The following is a 26742-nucleotide window of genomic DNA, read 5'->3' on the forward strand; positions in this document are numbered from 1 at the left end:
AATGATTTGTATATCTAATACTTTATTTTTAATCATTTTACATGTTTATATAATTATTTTTTAAAATAACAAAAAAAAAAAAAAACAAGTGAAAACAATTCAAATATATTATTTGAAAAAACCTTTTTTTTTTTATTATTGTTAAACATGTTTTTTCTCCCTTTTTTTTTTTATTATGAACAATATAAAACTATTTTTGAAAACATTTGTCAAAGAGACAACAAATGTATATTACAAATAACTTAACTTTTATAATAAAATAAAAAAATAATTATTTTATTTTAATTTATTATTATATCTTCCTTTACCCATTTTTCTTGATTATACCTATTCTTTTTTACTTTTTATTTTTTTTTTCAACCCCTCATAGGCTAAAGAGTAGTGAAAAATACAAATTTTATTCAATCATTCTTTACTAATATAATGTGTTAATACAAAATTATTTTTGATATTAATATGAAATAATATACTAGATCAATAATACATATTTTATTAAATTATTTTCATGGTGAAATAAAAAAATAATTATCGTTTATCTTTGACTTTTTTTTTAATAAAACTAATTTCATTAGCATGTTGATTGTTTTTATAATTGATGGTCCTTATCATTAGGACAAAGTTATTGATGGATAATATGAAAAAAAAAACATTCAAAGGTTAAAATTATCCAACACTAAATTTTATCACTCACAAAAATTCATAAAATAATTGACTATTTCGTGTCATTATCACTCTCAGTTTATGCGGTAATTATCCCGAAGATAATTTCAACATATTTTAAGCATGTTGTTTAAATCTATATACTAATATTATATTTGTTTATCATGGATATATTTTAGGGCTTTTCACAAATATTTTGTAAAATAAATTCAAAAAATTTAGGAAAGAGTGGAAGAAATTGAAAAAACAAACAAACACTTACATGTCTTAACCACAATATTGTAATTGTTCCTTATCCTCTGAAACCACGTACTCTTCCTAATCCTTCATTTTTAAATTAAAAAAGCATAAGAAATGAAAAAAAAAAAACATTTATAGCATATTGTAATTGTTTACCAATGATTCAAAGTACACAATATATTAAAAAAAATTGTTATAATTTTGGAGAGATCAAAAGAAAAAAATTGAAAAAGAAAAAGAAAATGAGTGTATATTCAACTTTAAAATATTTTGTTTATAAATGTATAAATGTAATTTTTTTATCAATATAATTATTTATTTATTTTTCAAAGTAAATATAAAGACAAAAATATTAAAATGAGATTACATGACCATCTTTAAAACAAATAGTAAGACCTATTTGATAACTGTTTTCGAAAACGGTTATAAAAAATAGTTTTTGAAAACTATTTTTTTAATATTTTGTAAAACAAAAATATATTAGAAGATTTAAAATATTTTTCACTAATTTTTAATGTTTTAAAAAATATTTAAATTTTTTTTTTATATTAACTATAAAATATTAATTGAAAACACTTATTTTCTATTATTAAAAATAAAAAATAGTTTTTAATTAATAAATGTTTCTTTTTTCCAAAAAAAAACTATTATCGAATTGCTAAACAAGCTCTAACTGTCTTTCAATGAACAGCATTTTTGATGGGGTTGGATCTCCTCTTAAATTTCTTTCCGTTGGTATTTACTTATTTCAATTAAATGCTTATAAAATTATTATTGTTCTTTCTTTTCTTTTTTAATCTTCCCCGCCGTCTGCATCTGAACCGTCTAAATATAGATGGGACCAAATGTCATGACGTGGACGGTCCGATGCCGGTGGACCGAAGAGGATGGCCTACACTTCGTGCACTTGCCAACCTTTTGAATTGTCATCGTCTCAGCGTCAATTCTCTGCAACACCTGAAAATGCCCAAATCAAACCCTAATTTCCCGTACGTTTCCTCCAGCAATCCTTCTGGCAACTTGTTCATGGACTCAAACCAACTCGTCGACTCACTCACCGCTCATATCTCTCTCTATCACAACCGCTCCCCAAGCTCTAGCCCGAACCCTAACCCTAACCCTAGATCTTCTATTCTTAAATGGTTCTCATCTCTCACCGTCCAGCAGCGCCAGTCTTACATTTCAGCGGTAGATTCCAACTTCGTCCAGATTCTCCTCCAAATGCAATTTAAACTCTATACCCATGGTCATGGCTTCTTCATTATCCTCCCTGACCTCCCCTCACGTGATCGCCCACACCTTCCCAGCCTCTGCTTTCGGAAGTCACGTGGTCTGCTGGCCCGAGTCAGCGAGTCAAACGACTTGGAACGATTGATTAACGACTCGGTTAGGTTGTTCGGGTCCAAGGAAGGTGAGCGAGTGGAAGATTGTTCGTGTTCGGCGAGTTTTCTCGATTCAGTCACTGTTTGTGAGGAATTTGTGTCAAATGTGGATCGGTTTGTCGCGGCAATGGATAGTGTTTCGAATGGGGGGTTTTTGAGGGGTGAAGAAAGCGGGCTGGGCTCAGATTGGGTTGAATTAGAGTGGTTGAAGGCGAAAGGCTATTATAGTATTGAATCGTTTGTTGCAAACCGGTTGGAGGTGGCGTTGAGGTTGGCATGGTTTAACTGTGGGAATAATGGGAAGAAAAGAGGAGTTAAGTTGAAAGAGAAGGTTAATGTCGCTGGAATTGCGGCAAATGTTTTTTGGAGGAAGAAAGGCTGTATAGATTGGTGGCAAAATTTGGATTGTGCAATGAGGAGGAAGATGATCATTGTGGTTTTGGGAAAGGCAGCAAAATCTCTGGTACTTCCCCAGAACTTTGTTTTCAATGTGATTTTGGTGATAACGGTTTGTAGAGCATTTTGGATTATTAAAAGATAGATCTTTCTCATTCACAAAGAATGCCAATAGCACTCCTTAAAGACAGACCTGAAAGGAGAAATGTAATTAGTTAAAAGGAATGGGAATCATTTTTTTTTTCCCTGATAGACAATAAAATGAATGCGAACCATAGAATTAAGTTTCCAAAACAATGGTATTAGGGCGAGTTTTGAATATCATATTGGTCCTATCAGTTAAATGGTAGCTAGATGACACAAAAACAGACATGGAATTGAATTCAATCTTCCCTAGAAGGTATCAATTGTATGAAACGATCTTTAGATATTGTAATTCTAATCCATAATAATTACCACATGGGTACATAACTATGAAAAGTCCATGGTGTCAATCTTTCTTGTTCGTCACATTTTACCACTTTCTCAAACTCTACACTGGTTGTAACTTGAAAAGATGGAGAAATCAAAGCTGAAGCAAAATGATGATTACACATCCATAGGAATTGGGCTCTTTACATGGGTAGTTGTTCTCCAATTTTGTATGGAGAGGGAGGGAGAGTGTGCAAGGGGCAGGGTTGTTGGGAGAGGACAATTTCATCTCTAGACAATTTCATTATAACAAGTGATACTGAATTCTTTATTAACAAGGCATATTGAGAGAGAGGACTCTGTCCAGACCCAAATAACATGAAGTACTAAAGATGCTTCAATTATGCACCTATCAAAAAAAAAAAAAAAAAAAAAAGATGTTCCAATTATGTGAAACATGGTGATGGGGTATGAACTATACATCTGGCATGTATAGTCCTGGTACTGCCCAGATTGTATATACAATCAGATATGTAACAGAAATTTCATGTAGAAGATGATTGGATATATTACAGCATGAGAGATTACAACCATAGACATTGAACTAGGCATTAGAGAAAGTATATCATGGGCATAGATGCCTCTTTTCAAAGTTCACATCCTTGGAAGTTGTCAAGAATTTCATTATGCAATTTAAATAAATATTATGTTCGTTGTTTCTACGGACTTCGTGGATTTGAGCAAATATGTTAGCCTGAGAATGCAAATTTATGAATGTGAGGAAGGAGATAAAAACTTGACAGATAGTTGGGAAACTTGGAAACACGCTCAGATACCATCTTTCAAGTCATTGTGTATTTGAAGTGTGCAACATTGGCCTGTGGATATTTTTAGTTTATTCATTTTTTTTAATAGCACTTGAATATTTGTGCCAAAACATTTCTGCCAAAATGAAGTTTGTTCTGGGTTGATGTCCAATTTAGCTCAGTAAAGTACAGCAAAACTCTGTTCTTCCTGCATTTCTAGTAGGTTTCATGTCATTTTTGATGAATCTAAAAGATTTTGTAGTTCAGATGTACTAGCATAAAAGTGTGCTTTGAACTGAGAGTTCTTTTGGGCCTTGATTTCTTAATTATTGATGTGCTGCAAAGTGGCTGTTGTATGCTTTAGGTGGTTGGAATATTCTTTCCTGGAAAATTTGTGTTTTAAATGCATAGAATTTTGAATTGCAACCTATTATAAGTTGATGCGAGTTACTATTTTCAGCTTTCTGAAACCTTTTCATTACAAATACTTTAACCAAACTTTGATCATGATGAATCTTCAGACTGATGAGATTCTGAAAGGGGCATATAGTGCCTTGGAGGATGAGAAGTGGCTCTTTAATGCTGGAGGGGGACAACCAGTGAAATACAAATATACTGCATCATCTCAAAGGACGGACCAGGCACTCTCTGATGATGCAGAAGCTGGCTCAATTATGATCCCATCTTCTGTCTCTGGAAAACCCAAGCCCTTTTTTAATTTCTCTAATGGTTTATTTGTGGTTCAGGATATTTTGAACATTATATTGACATGTCAACATAGTGAATACGACAGAGACAAAATATTTTTTAGCACATTGGGTTCTATCAGTACCATTTCAGATTGTATATTTCGGAAACTTCGAGGACTACTTATGGTTGTTTGGCTTGATTTCACAAAACTTGAACTGCTAGGAGAAGGAAATTTGAAGTCCCCGCCAAATAAATCCAAAGAAAAGCTTGGTACAGGTGGGCGTAAAAAAAGGGGTAGGACCCGGAATATGAAGAAGTTAAATCCTGTTCCTAGGTCATGTGGAGATGATTCCAAAAGTCTCAAACCTCTCAAGGTACCATTTCCTTTCTAAAAAGATTTTCTGGAAGCCAGTGTGCATGTAATTTAGTTTTAATTGTTTTAAAGGAAATTCCAGGATCATGGATGTGGATTGGCCTATGCCAAGTGTGTGGATTTTGTGGAGTCCAATAGGATGGCTGGTGAACTTCAGCAAAGTGATCTTCACATGGAGGCATCCTCTTCAGTGGTTGAGATGGTTTCTCTTGTTCTTTTTTCCTCCTTCATTTTGATCATTTTCTTACTAGCAATTGAATGGAATCTAACCATTAGTCCGTGATCAGGAAAATGACATGTTTTCGGGAAAAGTTCAAAATGCCGCAAGGAAGTCTAGAAAAGAAAGAAATAAAAATAGAATTTACAGCTTAAAAGATCCAGTTGAAGTAAGAGATCTTGAAACAATAACCACAGAACCTTCTGCTCCGTCTGTTATATCCCAGAGTGAGCCTTCAAAGTCTACCTGGAAATCTGATAGTTCAGTCTCTGAGAATGTGCCAAATGATGCTTCAATTGGTTGTGACAAGTTCATTTCAAGTCCTTGTAATCCTACTAATGGGCCTTCAAGGGCAGAAACTACTGCTCAAAGCATTCGAGAAGATCCTGTTGTCAGTTCCATTGAAGGTAGTTGTCACTTGTCATACCTTTCTGGATATATACCAGCTCTTGAACAGTAAGATAGAAAACCAAACTTTATCTCCCGGATTAGAAACTTTAAATTATGCTGTAGATTATAACTTAATACCTTCTGTTGTCTCTTTATTGGCAGTTGATGGTGCTTTCAGCGGTGAAGACATTAAATTTCAGAACTCCGAACATTTGAGTGAAACTGATACAAAGTGTGTTTCTGACAAACCAATCAAAGCTACTGAGTTGGAAGAGGAAATTGTCCAAAATCGGGAGCAAGAAAGGGGGAAGTTTTGTAATACTGGATCCACAAGTTCTTCAGAATGCCCTTCGTATGAGTGGCCTACTGTTGCTCCCATTCATTTTACATCTATCAATTCACAACATCTCCCAGCTGCCACTGATAGATTGCATCTGGATGTTGGTCGTAACTGGCATAATCATTTCCATCAATCCTTTGTACCCTCAATACACCAGACCAGAAATCCTCCATTGGATGCTGGGTGCAGCCAGATTTTATCTCGACCTTTGCCAATGAGTTTAGATTGGCCCCCAATGGTACGAAGTATCAGTAGATTGGCCCCATCAATGACATGTAATTATGATCCTGGATTTATCTCAAGGATGCAGTCTTCTTTTCGGCAGGGGTTCCCTGCTCACAATGTGCAGGTCAATACAGCCACCTCTGAAGATGAAAGAAAGTATTCAGGGGATTTAATGGATCTGTCTGATTTAACAAATGTGCAAGAGTTAGCAGATGAATGTGACAGCCACTGGATATCAGAGGAAGAATTTGAGTTGCATGCAGTTTCTGGATTAGATTATAGTCAGTACTTTGGTGGCGGTGTGATGTATTGGAATTCTTCTGATCATCCAGGGTCAGGTTTCTCTCGTCCTCCATCCCTTAGTTCTGATGATAGCTCATGGGCTTGGCACGAAGCAGACATGAATAGGGCTGTTGATGACATGGTTGCCTTCTCTTCATCTTACAGTACAAATGGCTTGGCTTCGCCTACTGCTGCTTCTTTTTGTTCTCCGTTTGATCCTTTGGGGGCAGGCCACCAGCCTCTTGGTTATGTCATATCAGGAAATGAAGGACCTGGTAAAGTGCTGCATTCTTCTTCAGCATCAGCAGATGCAATGCCAGAGGAGAAAGTTTCTGGATCTTTGGCAAATTTACCTGTTGATGTTGAAGGGAAAACAGGAGATCCACTTCCTTACTCCCTTTTGCCACCAATTATCATTCCCAATATGTCAAGGGAAAGGTCAAGATCTGAATTTAAGCGTAATTTTGATCGTAAAAGCCCATGTGTTCCTCCTGCGAGGCGGGAGCAACCTCGCATTAAGCGGCCACCATCACCTGTAGTGCTTTGTGTTCCACGGGCTCCTCGTCCACCTCCACCCTCTCCTGTAAGCGATTCCAGAAAGAACAGGGGCTTTCCAACTGTTAGATCTGGTAGTTCTAGCCCAAGGCACTGGGGTATGCGGGGTTGGTATCATGATGGAAGTAACCTTGAGGAAGCTTGTGTATGCATAGATGGTGCTGAAGTTGTTTGGCCTTCTTGGAGGAATAAAAATCTTTCAACTCGTCCGATGATTCAACCTCTACCTGGAGCGTTACTGCAGGATCGCCTGATTGCTATCTCCCAGTTGGCTCGTGATCAGGAACATGTTAGTGTGTTATCCTTATAATTTCATTCATTCTTATTTTTTTAAATGGTTTTCTTGTACCCCTTTTGTTGATAATGTTCTAGTACACAGCCAGATGTTGCATTTCCTTTGCAACCACCTGATTTATTGAGCTGTTCCATGAGAAAGACAGCCCTCTCTATGATGCACAGCCTCCTACATGAGGAAATTGATTCTTTCTGGAAAAAGGTATGCTGCTTGATTAATGCTGTTTTCCATTTTTTTTTTTGGTAATTTTATCTTCAACTTCTCCACAACCAAAATCCTGTAGCTTCGGACATTTATTTCATTTACTCAAGCAATATTACAAGATCATTAGCCATACTTATCATATAATGGAATTGTAGGTTGCTGCAGAGAATATGATTAGGAAGCCTTACATTAATTGGGCTGTCAAGCGTGTTACACGATCTCTCCAAGTCCTATGGCCTCGGTCCAGGACAAATATCTTTGGTTCAAATGCAACTGGTTTATCTCTTCCAACAAGTGATGTAGACCTTGTAATTTGCCTTCCTCCAGTGAGGAACTTGGTGAGAATTGTCTTGATGTGACTAGTCTTGATTATTTCCATGCCACATGCTAGTGCATCTATAGGAAAAACTTATCTGCAATCATATTTTCTAGGAGCCTATTAAAGAAGCTGGGATTTTAGAGGGTCGAAACGGTATTAAAGAAACTTGTCTTCAGGTATGTTATCAGTTGTATGTTTTGATGGGCATTGCACTCGCCAGATAGTGGTTACATTTGTATTACAATCTATGGAGATGAGTAACTGATGCCTTTCTATATAATCATTTTTAGCATACTAAATAATGGTCCTTTGAGAAGAAGATGATGTTAAAAGAGATGACATAAACAGGCCTTTTGGTCATGTTCTTACATGCGACTAATTTCTCTCGTACATGATATCCTGGCTCATGTGCAAGGGGTTGGAATTGGGACAGGGGGTTCCAGGTTCAATTTTTGATAAACTGCTTTCAGTGAAAAATGTCCCTGCTTCATTCTGGAAGACTAGACGAAAGAATAATTCAGTTGCTGTAATCCTTTTGAATTTCTTGGATGTGTTGCATAGCTTTTATAAATTTTTACTTTGTAATACAAGCTAAAGTAATTTTTTCTCACCACTTATGCACATAATTTTATGCTCTGTTTTCTAGCAACATATCACTTTTAAACTATAAGGCAAATTTGTGATGGAAAGGCAGCAAAAGAATAAGAAGTTTTCTTAGAATACTGAAATTTCTATCCTATTTACTTTATTATTTACAATTAAAACTGGTACATCATCTTATTTCCGTGATTCACGAATCGATAACACTTACTCTGTCCCTGTTGTTTCTTATATTTGTTTATGCTGTTCTTTTACCTTTCTAATATCAGCATTTGATGGACTTCAGATGCACTGAACTATGCTTCTTGAATGAATGTTAATTTTATTTTAGTACATTATTATTTCCCGAAATACAATGTTCATGGATTGTGCTTCCTCTTTTTGTTTTGCACCTCTTAATACATTCTGTTTATTTTCCTATCTATCTATATATATAAAGTTTCCCAAAATGTTATTGTTGTCACCTTTTCTATCGCTGTAGCCTGTTTGGGGATTGACAACTTGCCTGGTTTGTCTTCCAGCATGCAGCCAGATATCTAGCAAATCAGGAGTGGGTAAAAAATGATTCTCTTAAAACTGTGGAAAATACAGCTGTAAACCCTCTTCCTTCTTGGAAATTTGTTATTTCCTTTTCTTTTCTGGTGACCTCTTTTCTTGTAATGTATTTTTTGATATTTCTACCTTTTTAATGTCAGATACCTATTATCATGCTTGTGGTGGAAGTTCCCCCTGATCTCACTACCTCTGCTGCCCCTAATCTACAAACATCAAAAGAGGAGCCAACTCCTATGCCAGGTGGACAAGGAAGTCATATTCAGACCGAAATGGGTGGTTTAGAGAACTCTGCTTCACCAAAGTGTGCACAGATAAATTATGATAATAGCAAGGATTCAAAGTCAGTTCGCATTGACATCAGTTTCAAGTCTCCATCGCATACAGGACTCCAAACCACAGAGCTGGTATTTTTCTATTATAGTATCAAACTCTAAATGATTCTAAAAGATGTTTCGAGTTTCTTGTCATGTCTCAGTCAATTCCTAGTAGATCAAATTAATATTTTCACAGAAGTTCAAAAAAGAATTGACTTTTTACCACAAATTGATAGAGATAGTTCTGTTTGAACATGAGATGGCAATTCTAATGTATGATTAAGCCTCTTTCTGGCTAGATGGAGGGAAATGGTAGGTAAACGGTTATCTAGTTCTCAAAATGGACTTGTTGAAATTGGATTTGAGTTTAACAATCTTTGGCTGGAGAGTTTTTTGGCAGACATTACAACAGCATTAAGTATTGAAAATTTGAAAATAAAAAAAATAAAATTTGTAAAAAGTAGATGAGAATATGGAAATAAGATGTCAATTTTTCTATGGGTAGAAACAGAATACAGCTTCTTTCTTGATCGGATAGACTGGATCCACTATGTGCCTTCACTACTTTCTTAGTTAGGTAGTTGTGAAGGTTATACAACCCTAGGAATATTTTGACCAAGCTTACTGAAATAGAATTTGATTATATGGCTGGTGAGTACTCCATGGTCTAAGTTTGGAAAGTGTAATGAGTAGTTAGAGGGTTTTTCTGTTCATCAGTTCATTAGATTTAACTTTTGAGGCACCTCCTAGTCTTCTAAATGGTGGTTCATTTTTTTTGACAGCACTATGGTGGTTATAGTACAAGTTTATGTTTCCCTATGTTTGATCAACTCTATGAAATTTAACATCTTGTGTGCAGGTTAAAGAGTTAACTGAGCAATTTCCTGCAGCTACACCCCTTGCTTTGGTGCTAAAACAGTTTTTGGCTGATCGTAGCCTGGATCAGTCCTACTCTGGTGGCTTAAGTTCATATTGTTTGGTAAGTTGTGTCATACCACCTTTTAACCAGGGATAAATATGTAATAACCTTTACCTATTACCCAGGATTACATGCATAATAACCTTCACTTCTGCCTTCAGAGTGTTGAAATATCTCCATGTTTGCTGATTGGACATCCAGCTTTTTAGTTACTCTTTCATGATATAAATTAACATGAGCATGCGTGAATACTTGTGCCTAGGGAATAACTAATTAGGATATTTGTGCTTTACTATATACATAAATTTTAAAAAATGGCAGCATAAGACTCTTACTAACTGCTGGTAGGCCATTTCAAACCATTACACAGCAGACAATTAATGACTTGTTATTACCCTGAAATTGACTACAGTATCAAGTTCCCAATAGAAACTTGGACCACTTCCTGAGGGAAAATTCTTGGGGCTAGAGTGGAATATTTCCAATCATGGAATTTGTTGTGTTTAGATTGAATTATGTTATAAAACATGAAGTACAGAATCAAGAGTAAGTAAAAACAAAGGTCTCATTTTCTCCCATTCAAGGACTTCTCTCATTTTTTTTGAAGTGAAATGAGGTGGGAAAATATTCGAAAATTCTCCCTCACCTCAATGGATTCTGGGGTCTGAGTTTCAACACTCTATAGTGTTTTGAATCTTGTTTGGAAAAGATGATTTGTAATCAGTCGGTTGTAGTGGAGAGAAAGGTTTTCCAGGTGAAGTCTGAAGATTGCAATGGAGGAAAGTGGATTTCAATAACAGAGAGAAGCCGAGGTTTTGTGGTTTCTTTAGGTTTTGGAGAGGAGGAGACGGGTTGGTTAGTGGAGCAGTTAGAGAAAGCTGTGGATTTGGAGGCTTCCAGGGGTTTCGTTCAAAAATGAGGGGCAAGACTAGGACTCATCTGATGGAGATATGTTTTAATAGCAGAGGGAGATATATGAAAATCACAGAATATGTTGCAAAGAGAAAACCTATGGTCTTAGTTGTTCTAAGAGGTGTTAATGGCTGTGGGTGGGAAAATCTGAGGAAGGTGATTGTTTCAGTCCAAGAGTTCTATGTTCAAGCTGAAAGAGATTCTAAGGAGAAGCAAAAAAAGCCTCAAGAGAGCAAAGGAATGTATAGAGGTGAAAGGTCCTATGCTGATGTGGTTGCAGAGAAAGGAACGAGGAATGGTGCAGAGATGCCATTTGGAAAATGGGCAAGAGCTGTGGTTTGTGAAAGTAAAAGGGAAATACGAGACTGGTATGAGGTTGGAAAAGCTATAGCGAGAAGAGTGGGGATAAAAGGAATGGTGTCTGTAACACCCATTTCTGCTTACAAAGGGTGTTTTTTTGTGGAATCTGCAAGGAAAGCTCAGTGGATTCAAGATCAAGGGAGCTTCACTGCGAGAGGAGAGGTTATTGCTTTGAGGAGATGGTCGCCAAAAGAGAATTCAGTCGTTAATGGAAAATTTAGACGGGGATGGTTGGAACTAAGAGGTCTCCCTTTCCACCTGTGGGATGAGGTGCAGTTGAGACACATTTTGCAGCAGTGGGGGAGGGTAACGAAGGTGGCGAGGAAATCTTTAAAGCTTGTTGATTTGACGAAGGTAACATTGTGGGTGGAGATGCTTCCATATGTCGTGCTTCCAGCGCTATTAGAGGTAGAAGATGGAGATTGGACATACATGGTTGCAGTTACAGTCACCGGAGAAGATGACAGAGAAGATGACGGAGAAGACTCTATCAGGCCTGAGTCGAATCGCAGCAAGGACGAGCTGAGGTCAGCCGGGGGTTGCGTCTTTCAGAAGCCACAGAACGCTGAGGGGCTACGAGCTATTGATAGGACCTTTGAGAGCCATAGCTGGATGCCTCGTCATCGTTCCCATTTTCGTTCTTCAGATTCAAAATCGGCTAAGGGGGAGAAAGGAAAGGGAAGGTGGATGCTGGGCCTAATGGCGGGAAGCAATATCGGGCCAACTCCAGACGCCTTTGAAGCCCGTTGTGATTGGGCCCAATTTAGGGCGAAAGATTTTGGGCCCCTAGCGGGTCCAGCCCATAAAGGATCCTCTAATGGCGGCCCAGATGCATCTTCGTCTTCAAAGCTCCTAAGACCAGGGCTCACTGCAAAGAATAAAATGTCGAAAGCTCTTCTTCAAGTGTCGTCAAAGCTGAAAGGATCTTCAGTCTCCGTAAGGCGCAGAGCAAGAAGTGGGCCGCCGAGATGTGAGGAGGCGTCTTCTACCCTAAGCGAAACTTAGAAGGAGGTGGCTCACTGGAGACAAATCGAGACGCTTCTCGGGGCAAATCTCACTCCAGAAAGAGCGATCTCTCCACTGGTTTTGAAACATCCAAAGCTTCTACCGGCGAGGCAGAGGGAGAAGAGGGGATTTTGCAATGCGATTTGTTCAATGAGGTGCGTACTCCTTTCTCAGCTGTATCTGAGCGAGATCTTCCTCTGTCTGGGGCTTTTGAGCCAAATCTTATTCCCGAAACCTCTGTTTCTTTGGTTCATCCTTCTCGTTGTCAGTCTTTTTCTTCGATTCCGTTGGAGTCAAGCTACGCCGTTCAGCGTGGTTCCGCTTTTATCTCTCCTGTGGTGTATAATAACCATTGTGGTGGTGCGTCCTGTTTGGAAGGTGTGGTGGTTCCCTTAGAAACCTCTAACCGTAAATTTAAAGACCAGCCTCTTCTTAAGGAAACTCTTTATCAACCCTGAGGTGCGTGGTGTCTCAGGTGAGGCTTCGTTCCCAGTGCTAGAACCTTCCACCCTCCCGTTGGAAGGTTTTCAGGTTGAGGGGCTTACGCCTCGGAAGATGGTCAAGGTTCAGTCGGTTCTGGAGAGTTTGAGGGTTAGAATTGTCAGGGATAATGGAAAAGGTGTGGAAGGAGAGAACAAGAGTGCTTTCTCTGAGGACAAGGTTTATTCCAGAAGAAAGAAGAAAAATGACTCTGGAACTCGAGGAGAGGATTAGTTCTGGGTGTGGGTTGTGTCGGGTTGTTTTTGTTTTCATGAAGATCTTAAGTTGGAATACAAGAGGTTTAGGATCTAGGAAGAAAAGGAGGACTGTGAGAAGGTTTTTAAGTACTCAAAACCCAGATGTAGTGATGCTTCAGGAAACAAAGCGTGAAATTTGGGATAGGAGGTTTGTGAGTAGTGTTTGGAAAGGTAAAAGTCTGGATTGGGTTGCTCTTCCTGCTTGTGGGGCATTGGGGGGGATTGTGATATTGTGGGATTCAATTAAGTTCAAGTGTTCAGAGAAGGTGTTAGGATCTTTCTCTGTTACTGTAAAATTGAACTCTGATGAGGAAGGGTTTTTTTGGTTAACCTCAGTGTATGGCCCGAATAAGGCTGTGTGGAGGAAGGACTTTTGGATGGAGCTTCAAGACCTGCATGGTCTGACTTTCCCAAGGTGGTGCGTAGGAGGGGATTTTAATGTGATCAGGAGGATATCTGAGAAGATGGGTGACTCTAGGTTAACAGTCAACATGAGGTGTTTTGATGAGTTTATAAGGGAAAGTGGTTTGTTGGATCCCCCTCTTAGGAATGCGGCTTTTACATGGTCAAACATGCAAGTCGATCCTATTTGCAAGAGGTTAGATAGGTTTTTGTTCTCTTCTGAGTGGGATTCTTTTTTCTCTCAAAGTATTCAAGAGGCCCTTCCTAGATGGACCTCTGACCATAGCCCAATTTGTTTGGAAACTAATCCTTTAAAATGGGGGCCGACTCCTTTTAGGTTTGAGAATATGTGGTTGCTCCATCCTGAGTTTAAAGAGAAGTTTAGAGATTGGTGGCAAGAGTGTACGGTTGAAGGTTGGGAAGGTTACAAGTTTATGAGGAAATTAAAGTTTATTAAATCAAAGTTGAAAGAGTGGAATTAGTGGTCTTTGGAGATTTAAGAGAGAGGAAAAAGCACATTCTTACGGACTTAGGCAGAATTGATCGAATTGAACAAGAAGGGAATTTAAATCTGGATCTGGTTTCGGAAAGGACCTTAAGAAGGAAGGAGCTAGAGGATTTGTTATTGAAGGAAGAGGTACAATGGAGACAAAAATCTAGGGTTAAGTGGATTAAAGAAGGGGATTGCAACTCTAAGTTTTTTCACAGAGTGGCCACTGGAAGAAGAAGCAGGAAGTTCATAAAGTCTCTGATTTCTGAGAGGGGGGAGACTTTAAATAACATTGAGATTATTTCTGAGGAGATTGTAAATTTCTTTGAGAATCTCTATTCCAAACCCGAAGGTGAATCTTGGAAGATTGAAGGGATTGATTGGGCCCCTATTTCTGAAGAGAGTGCAATTTGGTTGGATAGACCGTTTTCTGAAGAGGAGGTTCGAATGGCAGTTTTCCAATTGAATAAGGAAAAGGCCCCTGGCCCTGATGGCTTTACTATAGCAGTTTATCAAGAGTGTTGGGATGTGATAAAAGAGGATCTTATGAGGGTGTTTTTTGAGTTCCACACTAAGGGGGTAATAAATCAAAGTACAAATGCGACATTCATTGCTATGGTGCCAAAGAGAAGCCAAACTTTTAAAATCTCAGATTATAGACCTATTAGTTTGGTTACAAGTTTATATAAGATAATTGCTAAGGTCTTATCAGGGCGTTTACGCAAAGTTCTTCATGAAACAATCTTTGGCTCTCAAGGAGCCTTTGTGGAAGGGAGACAAATTTTGGATGCTGTATTGATAGCCAATGAAGTGGTGGATGAGAAAAGAAGGTCAGGGGAGGAAGGGGTAGTCTTCAAAATTGATTTTGAGAAGGCCTATGATCATGTGGATTGGGGCTTTTTAGATCATGTGCTTCAAAGGAAGGGGTTCAGCCAGAAATGGAGATTCTGGATGAGGGGCTGTTTATCTTCTTCTAGTTTTGTTATCCTAGTTAATGGGAATGCAAAGGGTTGGGTTAAGGCCTCTAGAGGTTTGAGACAGGGAGATCCTCTTTCTCCTTTCCTTTTTACTCTAGTAGCAGATGTTCTAAGTAGGTTGATGATTAGAGCTGAGGAAACTGGGTTAACTGAGGGTTTCCTAGTGGGGAGGGATAGGACTAGAGTGTCCTTGTTACAGTTTGCTGATGATACCATATTTTTCTCTAAAGCCTCTTTGGACCTTCTTCAAAACCTTAAGATTATCCTTTTGGTTTTTGGGCAAGTATCTGGTTTAAAAATCAACTTAGAAAAAAGCTCCATTTCAGGTATTAACACTAGGCAGGAGGTGTTGTCTAGTTTGGCTTTGGTTTTGGAGTGCAGAGTGTCAGAGTGGCCTTTGTCTTATTTAGGCCTCCCTTTGGGAGGGAACCCAAAGACAATAGGCTTTTGGGATCCAGTGATTGAGAGAATTTCGAGGAGGCTGGATGGGTGGAAAAAGGCCTATTTGTCTTTGGGAGGGAGGATTACTTTAATTCAGTCTTGTCTGTCTCACATCCCTAGCTACTTCCTCTCCCTTTTTAAAATCCCTGTATCTATAGCTTCAAAGATTGAGAAGATGTAAAGGGATTTTCTTTGGTCTGGGGCCGGGGAAGGGAAGAAAGATCACCTAATCAGATGGGAGGTTGTTAGTAGACCAAAGGAGATGGGAGGTTTGGGCTTTGGGAAGACTTCTATGAGAAATATTGCCCTCTTAGGGAAATGGCTTTGGGGGTTCCCTAGAGAAAGGATCGGTCTTTGGCATAAGGTTATTGCGAGTATATATGGGACACATCCTAATGGATGGGACGCCAACATGGTGGTTAGATGGTCTCACAGATGTCCTTGGAAGGCTATTGCTAAAGTTTTCCAGGAGTTCTCCCCTTTTGTCCGCCTAGAGGTGGGCAATGGGGAGAGAATTCGGTTTTGGGAAGATCTTTGGTGGGGAAACCAAACTTTGTGTTCTCAATTTGCTGATCTCTACAGAGTTATTTCTGTGAAAAACCTCACTGTTTCAAATGTCCTTGGCAATTCCTTACCATTGTCTTGGAATTTTAACTTTCGCCGCAATTTAACGGATTCAGAAATTGATCTCCTTCAGAGATTAATGTCCTCCCTTAATTCTGTGCTTCTTTCCCCTTCTTCATCAGACTCAAGAGTGTGGTCTTTGTCTTCGTCAGGCTCGTTTTCAGTGAAATCTTTTTTCTATGCCTTGTCAAGAGTTTCAAATCCTTTAATGTTCCTTCCGGCCAAGTTTTTATGGAGCTCAAAAGTCCCTTCAAAGGTTAAGGCCCTCGCTTGGTTAGTAGCACATGGGAAGGTAAACACTAATGACAAGTTGCAATTGAGAAGACCCTACAAAGCCCTTTGTCCTCAATGGTGCATTCTTTGCAAAGGAAATGGAGAGACGGTTGATCACCTTTTTCTTCATTGTCCCGTTACCATTGGACTTTGGCACAGGTTGTTCAATCTAGTAGGTATGATTTGGGTCCCTCCAAGAAGCCTTGAGGACATGTTGGTTATTTCTTTTAAAGGCTTGGGGAACTCATTAAGAGGCAAGACACTTTGGCAAATTGCTTGCCTTACTTTGATTTGGATGGTGTGGCAAGAAAGAAACAATAGGATCTTTGAGGATAAAGGGAGAACGGAAGAGATGGTTTGGGATTTGATTCGGTTTTATTCTTCTCTATGGGCTTCTTGTACTGAAGCTTTTAGAGGAGTTCCTCTAAGCATTCTACAACTCAATTGGATTGGGGTTTGCGTTTCAAGAGTTTGAAGATTGTTGGGGTTTCTTTTGTTTTTAGAGTTCTATTGTTGGGTGTTTTCCTTGGTATTTGTGTAGGAAGGACCTCTCATCCTTCCCTTGGTTTTTTTCTCTTTCTTTTGTCTCTTTTTTCTCTCATGTATTTGTTCTTTTATTAATATAATCTTCTTTGTTTCTGATCAAAAAAGATTGAATTATGTTATTGGTCTGCCCATGGAGACATATCTCTTCAAACAGTCCATGGTCATATGTTATGGTTAAATTTAACGTGGGTGCATGTTTAAACTTAACGCTTGTATTTACTTTTATCATCTCCATGTCAACTATATTATCTTTAAACTTAAAGCTTAAAGTTACTGCTATATATATCTTTCAAGAATTCTTGGACCCTGCTTCTGTAATATAAGTCATGGATTATTATTATTGACAGAGTACACTGCTATGTCCGTAAAATAGTTCAGTGGTTCCAATTTGAATATATATATATATATATATATAGATGTATGCTGAGGAACATTGCATGGTTAGATATTCTTTTATGCTGTATAGATGTGTTTTTTTAGTGCTAGCATGGTGGTTCTTGAGATTTTTGGTTTTGTTCACAAATTACATGCAGTGAGTTTCAATGAGCCCACAATATTTTATTATCATTTGAGTCTGGTGTTACAATTTATTTGACCTGTTTCAAATGTTCTTGAATAATAAAAATACCCACCAATGGCACTAATTGAAGCTTAGCTTTATGCCCATGATTAATTTAATTTGGGATATGGGATCAAATCAAGTAATGTTACATGGATACTTAAAAATGTGAAAGTACCTTGTTGGAGATGAGATGACATGGTATGGGAATAGGAGTAATGTTTCTGATCTGCCAGCTGTTGAATGCATAATTGAAGGCATAACTGCAAAGAAGAGAGGATGCTATACCTACTTATTTTTCCCATATATAAAAATTTACTGCAGCTTTCCAGTGATGGTTCCTCAATATTAAAATTTACATCAAATTCTCTTGCATGTGCGTTTCTACTCAATAATTCAGCTGTGCTCCTATTTAGTGGATTGAAGAATTGGATGAGTTTGACATCTAGATGTTGCAACCACATCCAACTAGCATGCCTGAGTCAATTGTCATGTGTTAATTCGTCACCTTGGGAGAATGTTTCTGTTTTTTGGATATGAGATCACATGTCTCTACTAAATCATTTTATTATATACCAGTATCATAACATTCAATTTTAAGCAGTAGATGAATAGTATGAATGACTTCCAGCATCACTATTCTCCACCACGGCAGCACCCATGTGGATGCACCCATTTGTATTTGACTGTGAATGATGAACATTGATTTTGTGGCTGTCTGTTTCTAAGCACTGATGTTATGAACAAGGCCAGTGGGCTGAATTGGCGAACTGAGCTTTGACTGCTCTGGTCATATTGTCAAATCACACATACTTGCTAAATTGAGGTTTGGTTTGGGGAGTATCAAAATCTAAAACTCTAAAATAGAGACTCTAACAAGTAGTTAGCTTTCAAGTTTTGTGTTCACAGCCCTAATGGACCGATCAAGTGAAACCAAGGTTGAAGTAGTTGACCATGGCTAGGCCATTAAATGGTTGCTTGCCAGTCTGGTTGGATAATTTTCTAACTATTTTTTAAATTAGGATTCTACTTAGATTTGAGCTGCAAAAACTAGTGCCTGTTATTTTGGTAAGTAGGATCCTTTAAATTTTTGAATCTCATATTAAAGTAGCACGTAAATTTTGCCCAATTCTTCCATTTAAATGTGCTCACTTTGGATATGATCCAATCAATTTGCTGTATGTGGTGCGAATGCTATTGTTCACAGCATATGACATGATCTGTATACTTTTGCTCACATTTGTTCTTTTATTACAGTAGTTGCTTGCTTTTTGTTTTTGTAAAGATAAATTTGAATAACATTGCAGAGTCATGCGAATGACAAATTTACGATTTCTTACAGGTGTTACTGATCACACGGTTTCTTCAGCATGAGCATCATCTTGGTCGCCCTATCAATCAAGTAGAACTCAAACTTTCAATATTATTTATTTGGGTACTTCTGTTTGTGTAGATGTCGAAATAATTTGATACATTTTTTTTTTCAGTGTTTCTTAAAATAGAGAGGTTTAAGTTCATTTCACAATTGAATAGTTCCTCATTTTTTATTGAAATGGATGAACTGCCTCTTTGCTGTTAATTATTTTACTGCCAATGCCTTCGGGTTTGACCAGTGTCCATATCTGTGGGGTTCTTATGGCAGAACAGGCCCAACGTTGTCATAGCATCCTTCTCAAAAGATAGTTTGGCCTTCATGAAATGTGACTTCAGGAAGGTTTTTCTGCTAAATTTTGATGAGGGCTTACTCTTTAGGATTAAATAATGTATGTTATTTTGTATCTATAGCCAATCCTGGATCTTAATAATATCTGAAGTGGCTGATGGAATTGCTGAAGCATATGTAACTGGTTAAGAGGTAACTCATAGAAATCAACATTCCGGATAACCAAGTTCACAACATCTCCCATTTCCTTGTGCTTTTATAATGGTGGCACTGTCCTTGACTTTTGAGGCACTGTCCATGAGGCCTCTGGCACTCATCAAGATCCATAACATCAATATTAGATGTCCAAAGATCAACCTACTTGCCTGGGATTGGCTTTCTTACTACTGCATACATGGATTGTGGCAAAAGCCCACCCGGGTACCTCCCCTAAGTTTGGGTCTTTAGCCCCCCTGCTTCCAGCCTATGGTTGAGTAATTATGCTGGCTTTAGAAAATTTGGTACTCCTAATGATCCACCATAACTGCTAGAACATCGGCAGCCAAATAACTTCTGAAAAGACAATAGTAAAATGCCAAGTTCTTGTCCCAATCTCAATAATGGCAAAGAAATGCTTGAGATGGTTTGAGGGCTGATTCCATTAGCCCGTTCTGGACTGCGTGGAAAGAGTGAAATGCCAGGAAATTTGAAGGGGTGGAACACAATAGTCTGGCAGTGAAATGTTTTGTTGAGGATTTTGTTTACCAAATCTCATGTCAATTGCAAAATACCTACTTTATTCCAACATTTGCTCTCTTCTTTTACTTCTTTCTTGTGGAGGGAAGACAATCTTGGACGCAGTCCTTATAGCAAATGAGGTTCTAGACTCAAGGTTGAAAAGCTCAGAAAGGGGGGTCATCTGCAAAATGGACATCGAAAAGGCCTATGACCATGTGAATTGGGGATTCTTATTAGTAGTCATGGAAAAAATGGGCTTTGGGGCAAAATGGGTAAGGTGGATGAAGTGGTGCATATCCTCAGCTCGGTTTTCAGTTCTGATTAATGGGACCCTTATAGGTTTCTTTCAAAGTTCTAGAGGCCTAAGATAGGGAGATCCTCTTTTCCTTTTATTTTGGCAATGGAGGCGCTTTCTAGTATTTTGAAGAGGGTTATGGAAGGAGGCTTCATTAAGGGTTTCTTGGCCAGTGGGAAAGGAGGAGAGGGTATGGTAGTGTTCCATCTTCTTTTTGCTAATGATGCACTGATTTTTTGTGACTTGGATAAGGAACATTTAGAGGCTTTGAGTTAGGCTTTAATGAGTTGGCTGGGGTGTAAAGTGGTCCCTCCCCCTTTGACTTATCTGGGCCTACCTTTGGGTTTCCTTCAAGTCTTTACCAGTTTGGGATGTAGTGGAGGAAAGATTTCGGAAAAAACTTGCTTTGTGGAAAAAAACAGTACTTATCAAAAGGAGGGAGATTAACTTTAATTAAGAGCACTTTATTTAACCTATCAATCTACTATATTTCTTTTTTTGTAATCCCATGTAAGGTGAGCCTTAGATTGGAGAAGAAGGGTGGGGGTGGTTAAGCTCCAAAGAAGACCTCATTTATTGAATTGGTCATTAGTTAGCTTGGATAAAAAGGATGAACACCTAGGGAGTAGAAAGTTGCCCACTTTGAATAAAGCCCTCCTTGGAAAATGGAGCTGGAGATTTGCTTCTGAGAATGAGGCTCTATAAAAGTTGGTGATTGCAGGGAAATATGGAGAGGAAGAAGGGGGGTGGTGTTCTAGAGTTTTGACGGAAGGTTATGGGTGGGTCTTTGAAAGGCAATCCAGAATGGGTGGAAGAAATTCAACAACAGGGTTGGTTTCAGAGTAGGAAATGGTAGGAGGGTGAGGTTTTAGTAGGATAGGTGGTGTGGGAAGGATCCTTTGACAGTTGTTTTCCCAGAGTTGTTTTCAATTGCCATTAATAGAGAAGTTTGGGTAAGCCAGATGTGGGATCAGGCTGAGGAAGGGGGTTGTTGGAACCCGGTGTTCACAAGACAGATAAATGATTGGGAATTGGGAGAGGTGGAACAGTTGTTTAATAGGTTGCAAGGGCAAGTGATCAGAAGTGGTGTTGAGGATGTCATGTAGTGAAGTCCTTTTAATACTCCTTAGTAGGGTGCTCTCCAAAAGGCTTCCCGTTAGGTATTGTGTAGAACCCTTTGGTCCTAATGAGAGTTAGTTTTTTTGCTTGGGAAGTAGTTTGGGAAAATTTTTTACCTCTGGATGAGCTAAAAGGGAAGGGTTGGTATCTTCCAAATAGATGTTATTTGTGTAAAGGTGAAGATGAGTTAGCAAATCATATCCTTCTCCACTGTCCGAAGGTGACCTTGTTGTGACACCTCATCCTTGCTCTTTTTAATGTCCAATGGGTAATGCCTATCTCAGTCAAGGATGTCCTTCTTAGTTGGCAGGGATCCTTTGTTGGGAAGAAAAGAAAGAAGGCGTGGAGAGCAACTCCTTTATGCTTATTTTGGACCCTTTGGAAGGAGAGAAATTGAAGAGCCTATGAAGATTTAGAATTGATAGGTCATGCTATTTTATGCTCCTTCATATGCATGTTTTTGCAGTGGGTTAGGATACATTTAGGGTCTAGTACTTTGTCTTTATTTGACTTTATTGATTGGTTGGGCTGTTAGTAAGGTGAGGGTGTTGTTTTTTGTGAATCTCTCCCCTTTTTTGACCTTGTATACATTGTGTATACTTTAGACACTTTTTAGGTGCTTTTACCTATATATATAAAAAAAAAAGATTGGGCATCATTTAGATGTTGTTGGGGCTAGGTGTTTTGTTTTTTCTTTTCTTTAGGGGTGGTTTGTATACATCATGGATGCATGATTGTGCCCCTTTTAATGCATTTCTCTTGTTGCCTATCAAAAAGAAGAAAAAACAGGTTGAGAATAATGAGGCTGCTTGCTGGTCAAGGTTCAACCTTGAAAGGGATGAAGGGGTTCTTTGGGAGTTGAGAATTTGGCTTTTATTTTTTTTTTAAATTTTATGGATAGCATGGGTAGAGTTAGCTACATGCCTTCTAACGCGTGGGCACACACTGCACGTTCCCCTCTTGTTTGACTATCAAATAATTTCAATTTAGTGATGGTGCTAAAAGTAGGTAATGTAATGAGAGGGAAGAAAATGTTTCACAAAACAATTCTAGCATGTGGATCCCTGCTTAAGAACACATGGTTGGGCAAGTAGAGAGCCCATGACATTAAGTTGAACAAAGAGGAAGAAAAATAGAGTAATATGTGATGGAAATTGACATTGTAATAGAAGCAGTTAAGTTTATTAGCTTTTCAAGTGTTTCTTGAAAGTTTGGGGCATTTTGTATAGCCTTATGGTTTCTGAATGGAGTGAATAATAACTATAAAGGACCTGGAGAAAGTAGTACTACTGAATGAAAATCTAGATGGATGCCAGGTTACACCAAAAACTTCATGAAATAATGGGACCAGAACTTAAATGTCTAGATTTCTCACTTGTATATCCAACGGTATATGGGTATATATGTTGTCAACTTGCCTATATGTGACTATAGTATGCCAATATTGATATATTTTTTTATGGGTGACACTAGGACTCCATTTTGTTATATAAGCCTTGAGAATATATGCATGTCATTCCTTAGCATGCATTTGGCTGCCTACTTTTTGGGTTGATCTGATTTGATTGCAGAGAAATCTATGGAAAAAAAAAAAAAAAGAGTACAGATTTTTGAATGTGATGCTTATTCTGTTTCAGTTCCAAAACCTGGAAAGCTTACCCTAACCAAATCATTGAGTCAGATCATTGCACCAAGCTCAATTAAAGGGGTTCCACACCCCCCCCAACCCACCCAAAAAAAAAAAATCTTAATAAGGGAAAAAGGAAATATGTGAAAAGCATAAGATCTGGATTGTTGTTTCCTTTTTCTCTTATGCTTTTATACCTACCAAATGGAGCAGCCATGCATGTTTTCTATTCTGTGGCAAAGATTTTCAAATTTTCCCAGGCTTTTCATGTGTATATATCACATTTGAAGTTCTATCTTTTTTCATCATTATTTCTGATTGGTGTTTGTGTTGCTTATACATGAATGCTTTTGTCTAACTACAATATTAATCTTGATGTAGAACTTCGGAAGCCTGTTGATGGATTTTCTTTACTTCTTTGGGTAAGTCAGAAAAGCTGACCATTGTAAAATTTGTTCTTTTCTGTTGTTGAAATTGGTTTTTGCTACTGTTTCTGCATTGCAATTATAAGATGATTTTGTTGATAAGCATAATGTTCTCAAACTTGTGATCGTTGTTTATCACTTTATTATTTTACTTATCCAGGAATGTGTTTGATCCACGTCAAATGCGTATTTCAGTACAAGGAAGTGGAGTGTATATAAATAGGGAAAGAGGATATAGACTGTATCAGTTACACCCTGTTGTTTTATACGCTGCAACCTTTGTATGATTTGGGTTTGTACCAATGTTTTCCCCTCTATTTTTTATTGATGATTTAATCTTTAATGTTGTAGCATTGATCCAATTCACATTGACGATCCTCTTTTTCCAACAAATAACGTGGGAAGGAACTGCTTTCGGATACATCAATGTATCAAGGTCAGCCTGTTACTGCAGATATTTGAGGACTTACACATTGCTTTGTGGATAGCTGATCTAGATGAGCAATATATTTTAATTTTATGAACTTAAATATTTTTATTGTTCCCAGAAGGAAATAGCAGGGTTTAGTATACATTGTATGTTGGTGGAAGAAAATGAAATTGTGAGAACTTTAAAATTTAGAAAGTTGTTTAAAGGGTGTACCCTCAGAAGCTCAATTAATTAAATATCTTCACAATAAAAGCATGTTTTGATTTCTCGGGAATTCAGGCTTTATCCTTCTAATATCAAAAATCAATATCAAATTTTATCTCCTTTCATCTTTTGTTAGTGAGATTTCTGTTAAATGTTGAGGAAGGTTAGAGTTTGTTCCTGTTAAACTTTTAGGGACCTGTTCAATGTTAGTTCTGCCTGCTTTTTCAATCTGTTCCTGCACTTTTGTTTGGAACTAACTGCTACACATATTGCCCTTTCTCGCACAATCTTAGGTATTTAATGGAAGCCAACTTACAAAATGCTTGATTTGGGACTCACTTACCAGAGAAATATCATAAATTGTCAAAAATGAAGTGTTTAGTCTAGATTTCTGAGATCAGCCTTCTGGCTCTTCCATTTGTTGTGTATCTATTTATTATTATAACTGCTCTATAGTATAAATAAGAAAAAAGAACGAAAAAATTGCAGAATCATCAGTTCATTGTTTGTGCTCTTCATCATTATGTTTCAGAGATGCTCCTAATTTCAAACCAGGAATTTCAGCATGTAATTGTTCACCATATATATGAAGCCTTTGTAAAGCAGCGATGAGCAAATAATTGTCTTCTGATAGCTTAAACTTCACTGGATTCCCTTTATGAATATTGTGCTGCTAATATAGAATTTACACTTAGGAACTTGTGGAGATCACATGAGGAACTTTGCTGATGTACTAATGTCTTTAAGAAAATTGCTTTGATGAAATGTTGTGTGATTATTAATGCTATCTTATATTTCAAGTTTTCAATTATATTGTGTCTTGCAGGCATTTTCAGATGCTTATTCTATTCTGGAGAATGAACTCACATGCCTCCCCACAAGTGGCGATTCAAGTACAAGTCCACCATACAGGCTTCTTCCAAAAATTATCTCCAGTATTGATCTTTTATAGGGATTCCAAGTATTTGGAGAATTTTTATTTGTTTGGCAGGTAAGTCATAGTGTTTCGTACTGTGAATCAAAAGTTTGAATTGGCCTTTTTAAGTGTTTGTTAGTGTGAATTAAAAGTTTGAACTTTTTTTTCCTCCAGACTCGGTATCAAAGAAAGTAAAAGTGTCAAAACATTAGTCATTTTTGAACTGAAAATTTGTGTAATAAGATTTTATGTTCTTTTTCCTCTAGGTAAGTTTTAATAAAGACTATTGGATATGAAGGTCTATATTGAAGCCTTAGAGGATCAGGTTGTTGAAGCATGAGGCTATATTTTAAGTGAAACTGGCATTATTCACCAATAAATGCTCTATGGCTTCTTTATTTGTTAGTGATATTATAGTTTTGAGGGCTATAATGTATACCTTCACCCACCTATCAAAAAAAAAAATGTATACCTTCACCCTTTTTTATAGGTAAATTTTTGTCCCCATTGGGACTTGGACCTGGAACCTTCCCACAAACCCTCCCCAACCTTTTTACCACTTGAGGTCAGCCTCAAGGGCGTATACCTTCATCCCTATGACCCTTAGAAATTTCCATTTGTCAGAAAACTCAACTCTATTAACAGGCTCGGGGTTTCGTTGGCCTGTAGGTAGAGACTATGACATCAGTAGATGTAAAAGGAGGGTTTTGATATTTATTCAAGAATGTTACTTTTGCAACACTACTTTTTTTTTTTTGTAAGGAAAATAAAATTTGTTAAGTGGCACCTAGAAAATGTTTTTGCAACCACCAACACCCCCCCAAAAACAACTGCCTCCTGGGAGATGCAAAAAGGCTTTCGGTGATCAAGTTAACTTTAGCAAGTCTCTATTTTTTATTTATTTTTTGTTTATTTTGAGATATATTATAGTTTTGGTTTAGCTTGGATATTTTTTTCTATCACATTTTAAATCTAATTTTTAATCAATGAGTTCCCTTTTCCATAGTTATTGCCCTGTGATTTAGTTGGCATTTTCAGATGATTTACGTGGAAAGAGATGGAAGGTATGAGCCATGAGGCTTTATGAAGTGGAAAATCAGAGTGTGATGGAAATGTGATGCCTGAATTACTATTTGAATAACTGGAAAGGAGAAGTTATGATAGAACAACAGAAAATATATAACCTTAAGTACTCCTTCCAATAGCTGCAGGTAAAGATTTTTATAGTAAGACACTAGTGATCTTGTAGGTGTTGGATCATGGTGCAACCTTATTTCTGTTAAAGGGTTTCACTTGGAGAAGTTACGATAGAACAACAGAAAATATGTAAACTTCAATTCCCTTTCCAATAGATGCAGGCAAAGATTTTTATGGTAAAACGCTAGTGATCTTGTACCTGTTGGACCAGGGCACCACCTTATTTCTGTTAAAAGGTTTCCATTGTTGCTGGTTATTCTTTCACCTAGATGAATAACAGTGATGGAAGAAGAGGGGATGACTATTGGGCAGTAAATGCACTCAGTGGTGAAACTTCCCTTATATGATTTTGTGAGGATTTTTACTCAACCTGTAATTCCTTTTCCTTTGCTCTCTCTCTCTCTGCCTATAGTTCTTCAATAAAAGGTATTTCAAATTCTTGTTTAAGGGGTTTTTTATTCCGTATTTTTATTATAAACCACATTTAGGCTAAGTTTCTTCCCTTATAATTATACCCTTATCACCTCTCCATTCTTCTTTGCAGTTGTTTGATGTTGTTGTTGGACCAAGTAACAAAACCTTAACAATAGATGCATGTTATTAAATCTCTCTGAAAGGTCAAGAATTCACTTTTTGGGCAGTATTGAGAC

The 26742-nt window shown here is 37.6% G+C and overlaps 1 protein-coding gene and 1 long non-coding RNA gene across 2 annotated transcripts; both read left to right on the forward strand.

Moving 5' to 3' along the window:
* Window positions 1-1752: 1752 nt before the first annotated feature.
* Window positions 1753-23632, forward strand: LOC117927964. Its single transcript, XM_034847701.1, has 14 exons — window positions 1753-2745; window positions 4417-4959; window positions 5041-5160; window positions 5246-5582; window positions 5728-7256; window positions 7347-7463; window positions 7622-7804; window positions 7899-7961; window positions 8907-8978; window positions 9081-9344; window positions 10114-10233; window positions 18842-18901; window positions 23302-23342; window positions 23506-23632. Exons 1-14 carry the CDS (start codon window positions 1768-1770, stop codon window positions 23630-23632), a joined length of 4554 nt encoding a protein of 1517 aa, XP_034703592.1. The 5' UTR covers window positions 1753-1767.
* A 61-nt stretch (window positions 23633-23693) lies between these two features.
* LOC117928697 lies at window positions 23694-25196 on the forward strand. The gene is made up of 2 exons (XR_004653636.1): window positions 23694-23781; window positions 24806-25196. It is a non-coding gene; the product is annotated as an uncharacterized LOC117928697 (long non-coding RNA).
* The last annotated feature ends 1546 nt before the right edge of the window (window positions 25197-26742 follow it).

This window comes from Vitis riparia, chromosome 13 (genome assembly GCF_004353265.1).
Source record: "Vitis riparia cultivar Riparia Gloire de Montpellier isolate 1030 chromosome 13, EGFV_Vit.rip_1.0, whole genome shotgun sequence".
NCBI classification, from domain to species: domain Eukaryota; kingdom Viridiplantae; phylum Streptophyta; class Magnoliopsida; order Vitales; family Vitaceae; genus Vitis; species Vitis riparia.

Coding starts and splice junctions, on each gene's coding strand:
- LOC117927964 (XM_034847701.1), top strand. CDS start 1,768: ATGCCGGTGGACCGAAGAGGATGGCCTACACTTCGTGCACTTGCCAAC. Junction 5,161..5,245: donor CCTCTTCAGTGGTTGAGATG/GTTTCTCTTGTT, acceptor GTCCGTGATCAG/GAAAATGACATGTTTTCGGG. Junction 7,962..8,906: donor TTAAAGAAACTTGTCTTCAG/GTATGTTATCAG, acceptor TTTGTCTTCCAG/CATGCAGCCAGATATCTAGC.